This window comes from Phalaenopsis equestris, unplaced genomic scaffold, assembly GCF_001263595.1.
Source record: "Phalaenopsis equestris unplaced genomic scaffold, ASM126359v1 Scaffold000090, whole genome shotgun sequence".
Taxonomy (NCBI): domain Eukaryota; kingdom Viridiplantae; phylum Streptophyta; class Magnoliopsida; order Asparagales; family Orchidaceae; genus Phalaenopsis; species Phalaenopsis equestris.
In genome coordinates, this window is record NW_018164532.1 from 31,861 (window position 1) to 44,057 (window position 12,197).

Genomic DNA, 12,197 nt, shown 5'->3' on the forward strand with positions numbered 1-12,197 from the left:
AATTATTAATAATTATAGATTAATTTAAATATACTTAAAAAATTATAGCATTACTATTTATATCTAACAAAAAATATTTTAAATTAATGTATTTATGTATAAAGAAATTCTCACATTACAAAATGTTAAAAAACATATTCATTAAGCTAGGAAAGAGGGTTAATAGATTTAATTTTAATAATGATTTAATGCACAAGAGAATAGTAAATAATATGATTTTGTAATCATAAATACATTAATATGCAATCATACACTTGTTAAGGAAAAATTTACTATAATTATATTTGCAGAAAAAAATTACATTTTTACAGAAGGAACCACATTTTAAAACAACAATAATAATAAATTAATGAACTTTTTAGTCAATTAATATTAGTTTAGGCAGAATTTACACTTAAAACACTGTAACTAGTTTTAACTACTTAGTCAATTATTATGCGGCATGGCTTAGCAATCTGCATTTTTTATTTAAATAATTTTCCTTTCTCTCTCTCTCACATCATCATCCTCATTATCATCAGTGTTCTGTCTCCTTCTCCTCTTCTCTCTCTCTCTACAAGTCCCCTCTAATGCCTTCTTCTTTCTTTTCAAATCCCTCCTGTTTTAGGAACCTCCCCTAACAATTTCCTCCTCAGCTCCGGCTCTCATCTCCCACCTTTATTATTCTCCCCCTCCCCTGATTTATCAATCGTACTGTTAATTTTTTATGTTATTTCTGCCAGCTCTCACTTTTAAGGACTGCTCCTTTCCCTCTCCCTCCCTCTCTCTCTCTCTCTCTCTCTCTCTCTCTCTCTCCCCCTTCACTCACCCTTTCCAGTTGTCCAAGCTTCCATCTTTTTCACCCTCCTCCAGTACTCATCTCCTTTTCCATTTTCAATCTCCTCCAATCAATCTTCCTCTCTGAAACTTTCACTTTCACTTTCTTCTTCAACCATCACTCCCAGATTAGTAGCAGAGGAAGCAGTGCGGGAATTTCGAGGGGCTAATATTCCGAACGCATGCAGCAGCAAGGGGGGTCCCAGTATGGGGTTCCTCCGCCGGAAATGGTGCCGCCATTCACCTCCCCCATGATCGGAATTCCCACCGGCGTAGAATATCTGCAGCAGTCGTCGCAGCAGGTTGCTGAGGATGCTTCGCCGATCAACAGCCGCCCTGCGCCGCCGCAGCCGCGCCAGCAAGTTACGATTTTTGAGGAGTATGGCTCCGGCGGGGGAGCTATGGTTAGAAATTTTGCAGACGAGGAGGCGCTGGGAGCCGGCGAGGAGTCGGAGAGAGGCGGCGGAGGCGGGAATAGGTGGCCGCGACAGGAGGCTCTTGCTCTGCTCAAGATCCGGTCGGACATGGATGCTGTTTTTAGGGACGCCACTCTCAAGGGCCCTTTATGGGAAGATGTCTCCAGGTTATAATTTATCCGCCATTCAATTCTTCACAGTCGAGCTTAATTCAGGCAAAATCTGTTTTTTTTTCTCTCTCTAGAAGTCCGTTCACCAGTTTCTCGAGATCTATTTCCTCGTTTTCAAAGCGAAATTAATGTGAACAGAAATGATATAATTGAGACTACAGTTTAGAGGCTTAACGGTTTCTTCTAGTTGCAGCTCTTAGGAAACGATGTTTGATGGCTTTCGTACAGCTGATTCTGACTACTGTTTCTTTTGTTTGTTAAATTTATCGGGAATGGAGAAGAGAAAACGATTTCTCTCTCTAGATTGATAGATCGAGACGAAAGATACAAATTTTAGCAGCAGCAATCCCGATCTGACCCAGTTTTCGAAATAAAAATCGGTTCTTTACATTTCATAAAAATCCCATTTTTATGATTCCAATCATTCACCCTCTGATTATCTCCGTCCCATCCTTCTTCATCTTTCTCTCTTTTGCATTATATATATATTATATATATAATAATTGAAGCTGATAAGATGCTGATTGTGTGGAGGTCGTTTTACTTCCTGAATTTTCTTTTCTCTTAATTTTTTTCTTATTCCTCCTTGTTCGTCCCTATTACATCTCAAAACTCAACTTTTTATCTTCTTCTCCCACTGTTTCTAATACTATAATTAGGAGCTTTTTTTTTTTTTGTTTTCAGGAAGCTGGCGGAGTTAGGTTACTCAAGAAGCGCGAAGAAATGCAAGGAGAAATTCGAAAATGTTCACAAGTACTATAAACGAACAAAGGAAGGTCGAGCCGGCCGTCAGGACGGCAAAAGTTACCGTTTTTTCACACAGCTTGAAGCCCTCCATGGCAGCACTGGTGGCACCACGTCTGTAAACTCATTCCCCTCTCCTACAAACACCACATTTATCCCAAACCTCACTTCAGCTGCCGGTTCTGCTGCCTCGCAGCATAAAACACCATCCTCTTCTTTCCCCATCCCTTCCGACAGCACAATGACACCGCCGCCCCCGGTTACCAGATCTCAACCACCACCAGTTGCCGCACCAGCTCCACCATCTATGCCCCTTCTGGAGATATCCACTCCCGCCGCTGTTGTAGGAATCAGCTTCTCTTCCAACACTTCATCCTCCTCCGCGTCGGAATCCGATGGCGAGAATACGGAGGAAGGCGGGCTCGGCGCGCTCCATGATGGCGGTAGGAAGAGGAAACGGGAGGAGTGGCCTGGGGGCAGCCGAAAAATGATAGCTTTCTTTGATGGATTGATGAAGCAAGTTATGGAGCGCCAGGAGGCGATGCAACAGAGGTTCTTAGAAACTATTGAGAAGCGTGAACAGGACAGAATGATCCGAGAAGAAGCTTGGAAGAGGCAGGAGATGGCAAGGCTCAATCGTGAGTACGAACTCATGGCTCAAGAACGCACCATGGCTGCTAACAGAGACGCGGCTATCATTTCCTTCCTACAGAAGTTCACCGGAATCCAACCTCCCATCTCTGCCGCCACTCCACCGGAAGAATCAGCTCCGCCGCCACCCACTTCTCCGGTGGAGCAACCGAAACCCGCTCTTGCACCTGCTGTCCAAGCACCGGCAATGCAAAATGAAGCAAGCGATAACCTGCCGATTGAAAGAAACGATCTTCTGCTTAACCAGGCTACATCTTCTTCAGAACCGGCGGCTGCGATGTCCGAGATGGCTGATGGAATGGGTGTCGGATCAAGTTTGGACGCAATCTCACCGTCTTCTTCGTCATCAAGGTGGCCGAAAATGGAGGTTCTCGCATTAATCAAGCTGCGCAGCGGGCTGGAATCGAGGTATCTTGAATCAGGGCCAAAGGGGCCACTTTGGGAGGAGATTTCGCTGGGAATGAAGCGGCTTGGCTATAACAGGAATTCAAAGAGATGCAAGGAGAAGTGGGAGAACATTAACAAGTATTTCAAAAAGGTGAAGGAGAGCAACAAAAAGCGACCAGAGGACGCCAAAACATGCCCTTATTTTCACGAGCTCGACGCGCTTTACCGTAAAAAACAGCTCTTTGGTGGCGCCGCAGCAGTCCCTTCTGGAATTGCGGCGCAGCAGCAGCAGGAGCTAGCCATTAATCAAAAGATTGGGGAATCTCTTCAAACTCAAGTGCAGTTAAGTGTTCTACCGGAGAAGGAGAGCAATAAAGTTCAGAAAACCCCAAACACACTGAGAAACAGTGATGGGGGAAATCATGAGAGTAGCGGCATTCAGATAGCAAGAAGCAATGGCACCGGCATTCTCCTCAAATTTTCTTTGGAGGAGCCCCAAACAGGGGCAGCTCTACCGCCATGAAAAAGGTAACTATTTTTCAAACTATCGATCAGCATTTCTGTTTCTGATCATAAAATATTGTTTGATTCATACTTTTTTTTTTCTTCTGCAATGAAGCCAGAAGACATCGTTAGAGAACTGATGGGACAGCAGAATCTACCACACCGAGTTGCAAACGAGTTTGACAAGCTAGGCGGCGGAGAGACCGTAGACAGCGACACTATCAACCATGAATACGAAGATGAAGATGAAGATAACGAAGATGAAGATGAAGATGACGACGAGGAAGACGGTAAGCTGAGGTATGAGATACAATTCCAACGGCAAGCTGTCGGAGCAGGTGCAGCCAGTGCTCGCAGCGGAAATTCAACCGGAAAAGTGCCGACAACATCGGCCGCGCCGTCTGCAGGTTCTTTCCTCGCCATGGTTCAGTAATAAGATCAATCGATTCATCCATTATCCATCTCAAAATTCAATCTTTTCCTTCTACAAATCCACATTTTCGTATTTCTTCTCCATCTCTTTCTCAAATTCAAACCTTTCCATCCACGTTGCTCTCCAAATTAAGTCCTTTGAATCGCCATAGATGTTCTTTTTCTTCATTTCTATTTGTTGTGGGAATAAGGATCCTTTTCAGGCCACCAACATAAGGGTTATTGGGAATAATGAAGTTTGCAAAAAGAGTAAATGAATTCAGCCCTTGTAAATTAGAGGATTGTGAAGCATGCAAGAAGGCTATTTTTTTTTTCTCCTCTTTTTTTCTTTTCTCTGCAGACTCTTTAAACATATTTATATATAAATATTTACATATCTACCAAAAATGTAAACTTTGTATCTGTGTTCCTTCCCATTGATCTTCTTCCGTCTCTCATGCAGGTGGAATTCATAATTTGAGTTTATCACTCGGTTCTTTCTGTAAATCTCATGCTCTTATTATTTACTATTGTACATTTTTAATCTGTAAAAACCATTTCTTTAAAGCTATTTTCTGTAGCATTTCCAATTTAATTAAATTTTTAACGAATTTACATAAAAAACCTTTGGAGATTTATGCAATTATTTTTTTGCATAATTTGTAAATGGGAGGGAACGTGGAGAGAGCCGAAGCTGAGGGCTTGCTGATGTAGCTGAGAATCCCACAGCGTCACTTGCTTTTGTGTATTTTATGTTGTTTTTTAATTGTTTAATTTAATTAGTTAGAGAGGGTTTGGGAATTGGGATCGGCGGTGGCGTGCAGGCATGCGGGCGGGGTCCATTTGTGCTGCGTGGTGGGCCCTTTTTGAAACGTATGTGAATATTTTGAGTAACGCTACCTTCCAAAATAATAATAATAATTATGGAAATTTACATATTTACCATACAATTTTTATATATTTTTATGTCTAATACTCAAAATTTGTTATTTATATAGAACACCTTCATCGGTAGGGGTGTAAACGAGCCGAACAGGGGCAGACCTAGGCTCTGTTCGTGTTCGGCTCGTTTGTATTTCGAGCTTAAAAAATTTGTTCGTGTTCGTTTGCTTAGCGAGCCGAACACAAGTCGTTTACGAACAAAGAGTCGTTTTGACAACCTTAATCAGGTAGCCATAAGATGTTAAGGATTAGGGCAATATTTAAAATTATTATTTATATTAAAACATCGTTTGAATCTAATTTAATAATTTTAATTATATTTTTTTAATTAATACTTTTAATTAATTATAAATCTTTATAGCCTTATAGTCAATTTATTTTTTTAAAATACTACTAGGTTTTTAAAAATATTACTCATCAAATATATATATATATATATATATATAATACTTATTAGTGATTATAATTGATTAATAGTATTTCGAGCCAAAACGAGCCGAACACAAACGAACAAACCTTTCTTCGTGTTGTTCGTGCTTGGCTCATTAACCTAGTGAACGAGCCAAACACGAGTTTCTTAGCGAGTCGAACACGAGCTATTCGGGAACAACGAGCCCTTTTGACAGCCCTATTCATAGGTGGTATTTTTCATAATTTGAGTGGTATACATGTAAATATGAATGTCTAGGTGTTAGTTGGGTGGTATGTTTGTAAATGCCCCTAATAATAAAAACAATAAAAAAGCATTAAATTTTTCTATTTTAGTTTTTATATTTGATATTTATAATATTTTAGTATCCCAAAATTATTTTATTTTTTAAATAATAAAAATAATAATGATATTTTTTATATCTTAAAGATTTGCATGTGAATAGAAAAAAAGTTGATCATAGATATATAAATACTTTGGAATTGTGTGGTATGTATGTAAAATGCACTTAATAATAATAATATAATTTAAATAACATTTTATGAGGCTTTTTTCTTAAATGATAAAAATAAAAAGGTTTATTAATATTTTTAAATAATAGATAGTCGCATTAAAAAAATGATTTAATAAATGGGCCAATGCTTTTATTGGGCGGCCCTTAGTAATTTATGATGGAAAAATCAACCGGTTAAAACAGTATTTATTTTATGAAAATATTTAAGAATTATTTATTTATTACTTGATTTTTTTTAAAAGAAAAAGGTTTTAGCAAAATAACATAAAAAAACAATCATTCGGAATGTAATATTTCAAAAATCCTAAAATAATATTAGAAAATAAAAGTCATCTTAAAAGAAAGTTCTAACTCGAAATGTATTTGATGCGTGCTGGAAAATCTGCGGCGGTAGAATAACAGATTATCGTCTTAGCGTTGTACGAGGATTTAACACACACACATAGATGAAAGAAAAACAATCACTGATGACTTTAAAATTTTTTACCTGGTAACACACACACATAGATGAAAGAGAAACAATCACTGATGACTTTAAAATTTTTTACCTGGAAAACCCATAAAAAGAAAAAATCATGGGGCATTGCCCAATTGCGAAAATCCACTATTGATTGATGATTACATAGACCCTTGTCCCACAAACGGGAAAGGATCAATAGCTTTCCAAGTTATATCTCCGACTGACGACGTCTAGTCAGCGGTGGTCGACGAAGATCAGCGATGGTCGACGGCAGTCGAGCACGATCCACGGAGGTCAGCGATGGTCGACGGTGGCCGACGATGATCGACAGAGGTCGGCGGTGGTCGATGACGGTCGGTCGTGGTCGACGAATGTTAACGATGACATAGATAATGTTAGACTTAAACTCTATCTCAAACTCTCAAGTTTTCTCTCCAGCCACGGTCGGTGGTGGTCTATTTATAGTGTTTTTAGTGCAATTAATGCAGAAATATGAACCATTTTTATCGGGCGGTCCGGGGAGCTTCCATCGATCGGATGACGTTTGATAGACATTTGAGTGTCTTAAGGATGTCAGAATTGAGCAATCTTGATCTCGTTGGATTCGTCTTGTCGAGAAGGCCGATTCGAAAATGAACTCGCTGAATTCGACATTCGTTTAATATTTCAAATGAGTCCGAAAATCTTTCAAGATTGATTTAATCACTAGATCTGGGCTTGATTTGACTCGGATTAAACTAACTTTAATATTATTAGGTCCGTCTCATCGAGTCAGTCAGTTTGACTATAAGTTTACTGAAATCATAGCTCTGGATGACTTTTTATCAATATTTAAATATTTCTTGCTCGAAATATTACCTCGAGATTCGTGCCAGAAAAATCCGTCTGTACCGTATCAATATTAATTAAGAAAAAATTATACTTTTTAATCATTAAATATTTATTATAATTTTAAAATTTTATTATAAATTCTTATACTAATTTCTTTGAGATTAATTTTCAAGTAAAATTTAATTTAAAACACATTATCAGCACTTTAATTTAATCTAATATTTTTTGTATTTAATCCACTCTGGCATCTTATCCCTGCGACAAACGCACATGTGATGTACAAACAATTGTAATATATATAAATTTAATAAGTATATGTTTAATTATTACAAAAATTAGAAGAAAAAAAGAATTTTATAATTAAAATAATGTCCCAACTAGTGTGTTGCTACGCCTTAATGGGACTATTAATGACAAGCCAAGTACTACATTATCATTTGTATTTTCTAATCTAATTTCAAGTCAAACATTATTGACCATGAATTCATATTGATGCAAGTATAAAAATATTGCCTTAATCGAGTTCAATTTATCGTATTTATGGTCTAATAAGTACTGCATTGGTTGGAAATTAAATGAATAAGATACTAAATTGTCAGATTTGAGTGCTCATCAACCCCCAAAAAAATTATTTTTAATTAGTAATATAATTAGAAAGATGTACATGCATACTGCTTAATTCCAATGTCTTTACATGTTGGCTCCCAAGGAATATTAAAAATTTGAGAGCATGAATGTATAATAGATCGTGTTCTTGAAGAGAATGGTTCACTGATAAGTTGTTGAATTGCGTAGAGAAATTTATACAAGTGACGTTGCAGTTGCTCGTGTATCTTTCAGAAGATAAGTTTTTGATGTTGTTGTGTGCAGCATGAAAATCAAGTGTGCCTAACACTCAGTGAAGTTTAGTTGGATTTGTAACACGAGGGATTTGAACTCACTTATTGGTATTGGGTTGGATATGTTGTGTGTGAACCAGATATTAAGTACGATCATGTTGTTGTTTCATTAAGTTTTGCCCTTCCAACTGAATACAATCCTAGCGCGTATGAAGAAATGGTTTTTGAAGTCAATTGAGCTCCTTTTTGTTTGGAGTGTTTTTTAGGACAATCAATCACCAACCTCTCTTGACATGTCAATGTAAGTTAAGAAATTTGATTTTCTACATTTTTCTTACATTATGCATGTAAAATATCAATTAATAATTGGTTTTAATTATACAGAAGGAGCATGAGCACATTCAAGACACGCAGAGTTAGAGACAAAGTTAAAGCATGATAACAACTTGGAGTGGTGGTAATCAGTCCACCATTGAGTAGATTGATTTTGAGATGTGGAGGTAAACCACAGAGAAGTAGGTGAGGGTGTTGAGAACTAAGATATACCAGTTGATGTGGTATATATATAAATCAAACAGGAGAACGATTAACGGAGATAAAAAAATAGAACGAGAAAAATCACACTAGAAAAGAACACACAAATTTACGTGGTTCGACAAACTGTCTACGTCCACAGAGTTGCAGAGGATTTTACTACTTGAAGAATTTACACCAATCGGTCACCTCAACTTACAAGAGGAATCTCTCACTTCGTTGCTCTCTCTTCTTCTCTCTCTACACCTAGATACACCGAAGAAACCTTACACGGAGATACACAGAAGAAGCTAAACTTACAAGAGAAAAATAAACTCAATTTCTCTTCAGCTACGAGCCACCAAGAATAAGCCAAGGGAGAACAATATTTTTCTTCTTTTTTCTTCTTCCTTCATCGCAGGGAACTACTTCTTGCACTTATCTTTCTTTGTCCCGTGAAAACCTGAAGAAGAACTCAAAAACGTGACTATAAAACTTTCTTCTTTTCTGTTCGCAACTTAAAGGAGACGGAAGGCGGGAACGGTTCACGACAGCACAGAGACGTGACTCTTCGCGAATCGATACCAGAGAGCGTTAGGATCAGGAATCACGACAGTGGAGCAGAAGCAATCGCGATGATTCGCGATCGGGCGCGACAGGCAGAAGCGGGATAGTAATCGGGCTCCAGCGCTTAACAGAGGGTGTATTATACAGCATGGCACACGTGACATTGCATTTGAGGTCGGACACTTCCGGACTGCTTAGAATGGTCTGAGGTCATTATCCTGCACTAATACCAAAACATAATAATAAAAAGAATTCTAAAGTGCATATAACATAATAAAATTAACCCAAGAGCATAAAACAAATCACCCATTACTTACCAAGCATCAATTATCATTGAGTTCCAAGTGAGCTATTTGCCTAACAATTAAAAAAATCACAATTACAAGTAGATTAATGTTCAAATTTCATCATTTATATGACCATTTTTAAAAGAGAAAAGTGTCAAAATAGTCTAGGGAGTCATTTTTGTCCTATCACATGATAATATTAATTTAATCCCCAAAATTTTTTAATGAGGGCTAAAATTGTTCCTCATATGGACCATTTCTACCCATATTAAACGTGAATGGGGACTAGTTTGACACTTCTATAGACTGAGACTAAAATGTTCCTCTGTAAATGGTCAAGAGACTACTTTTGACACTTTACTCCATTCTTAAAAATTCTATTTAAACTTTTCAATTATTTAAATTAACATAAACATAAAAAAACACTTCATAATTTCAAACAAATTATAGAAAAATCATTTGTCATTTTTTAGATGCCCAAATTAAAAAAAAAAATAATGCATCCATCAAATGATGATTTGAGATGAATTTTTAATAGTTTTCTTGGTAATGAATAATATTTCACTTGAAATTAATATTAGTTGGAGTGAATTACAAGCATAGGAAAAAAATATTAGCTAATTGGTGGTCTTAAATTGAGACTGAAATAATCCACAAAGAACTGTTAGAGTTAGAATGTCAAAATAGTCGTAGATTTTTTTGTCACTTCTATAAACATCGAGATTAAAACAGTTTTACATAAATAACCTGAAATTAACCTCATGTGTCGAACCACTCGATCCCGCGCTGCAAGACATGCACTCAGCGGGCTCAAGGGAGTCATGACTGACAACACAACTGCCAACCAAAGAGTAACGGTACTGAAAAACATAGAAATTATGTGGTATTGGGACCAGAAATTATAGCTGTAAATAACAAAAGTTATATTATAATTATATAAAAAAAGGCATCTTACATTAATTATAAATTGGTTGTTTTTTGCAAAGTTGTTGGCATAATTACATGGAAAAATTAATGCGGAAATAAAACGGCTTTTCCGGGGGGCCATCAGGCCATGGGTGCTGCAGGCGGGAGTTGGGTCAGGGCCGGCTTCGCTGTAAAATGTCTTAAATATTCGGATCTAACTGCCAAATGTCACGTGCAGACGGAAAAGGCTAAAAATGGCCACCACGCCACTTTTATTGCCAGCTCCCCTCTTTTATATTAAATTGCTGTCCCCACCCTGTTTTTTTTTTCCCCCCTAAATTGCATGTTTTTTTCTTAATAAATATGAAGCTATGACATGTAAGAAAAGGAAAACATTGTTGTTTTATTATTGTAGGGTTTGGCATGTCTGATTGAGTGCATGATGTGAAGCGCTCGGCGAGTTGGTCGAAAGTTGGTTGAAATGTATCGATGTTGTTAGTAGAATTCACGTTGGTTGACCGAAATGGAGGAATGCATCGTGTCTATTGTTCAAAGTGATAGCGATATAGATGAGGATGTTATTAGAAGAATTCAAGTTGGTTATTTGAAGTGGAGGGATGTGTCAGGTCTATTGTTTAAAGAATAAATCACTTCAAAGATGTGTGTCTTAAATATGATTGACCAAGTAGTGTCGACATCACTTGATGAAGCAAGCCACTTCAGAGAGTATCCTGTCATTTTTTTCGATTAGAATTAGCTCCTATGAACCACTGAACATAATCATCCACTGTAAGTATCAACTAATTTTTATTTTGCATAATAGTTTCACTCATCTATAAAGCTTCATCATTGTTGCAAATGAATATTCATTATTTGAGAGTTTGGGTGTATAACAGATTATATCCAAAATGAAATGGATTCACAATGAGTTCTTAAATGGTGTTGAGAAATTCATGCAGTTTGCATCACAGCTGTCCATATATCGTTCAAAGGGTAAGTTCTGGTGTCATTGTGAGAAACACAAAAATCAAGCTCGTCTGCTACCCGAAGAAGTTAAATTGAATCTTTACCATATAGGATTCAAACCAAATTATTGGTACTGGATTACACATGGTGAGCAAAAACAAGAAGCTTAGTACGTTCAAAATGCCTCTGCAAGTTATGTCCCTCCAGCAGAGAAATATGATCCTGACACATAAAAAAAATATTCATGATGCTCGAAGAGCTCATTTTGTTGAGTGTTTCACACAAAAGCAAAACACCAAACAGAGAATCAAAACAAATTTTAACTTATTGAACGCTGCACAACAACCTTTATGAGATGGTTGAACTACACATACAGAATTTTCAGTGACACTGCGAATTTTGAGCATCAAATTTAATTTTAATATGCTCAGAGAAGCATTCAATCAGGAGAAGATACAATGAGTTGTATCTTTCCTGGAAGTAGATTCCATTATCCTCTCATACTTGTGGTTCAGGGAGTTCGAGGTATGATCATATAATTTGAATTAGAATCGTAAATTTAATTTATTTTGTTACACTAACACATATATTATTTTTTATGTTGCAGAGGTCCTTCACTTGGTTCCCAGAGCACCACCACCAGATCTATCAGATCTTCAAGATTCAGGGCAGTCATCGACTTGATGACATAATCGCCACAACCCGACAGAATGGTGAGCGGCTTGCCTGGATCGGTGAAGAGCTTTGGGGTCAGCTGATTATAGCCTGGGTCTCTTCTGCTTATGAGAGGAAGATGGAGACAAACCGAGCGAATCGAGTGACAAAGGGGGTTACTTTAGGTGT

The 12,197-nt window shown here is 37.4% G+C and overlaps 1 protein-coding gene across 2 annotated transcripts; it reads left to right on the forward strand.

Annotated features, from left to right (window-relative positions):
- Nucleotides 1-524: 524 nt before the first annotated feature.
- LOC110019989 (trihelix transcription factor GTL1-like) lies at nucleotides 525-4,682 on the forward strand. Of its 2 annotated transcripts, none has more exons than XM_020717919.1 (3): nucleotides 525-1,399; nucleotides 2,087-3,712; nucleotides 3,808-4,682. In XM_020717919.1, exons 1-2 carry the CDS (start codon nucleotides 999-1,001, stop codon nucleotides 3,705-3,707), a joined length of 2,022 nt encoding a protein of 673 aa, XP_020573578.1. In that variant the 5' UTR covers nucleotides 525-998; the 3' UTR covers nucleotides 3,708-3,712; nucleotides 3,808-4,682. The 2 variants fall into 2 exon arrangements, with proteins under 2 accessions (XP_020573578.1, XP_020573577.1); XM_020717918.1 differs by having other exon boundaries at nucleotides 526-1,399; nucleotides 3,804-4,682.
- Nucleotides 4,683-12,197: the final 7,515 nt, after the last annotated feature.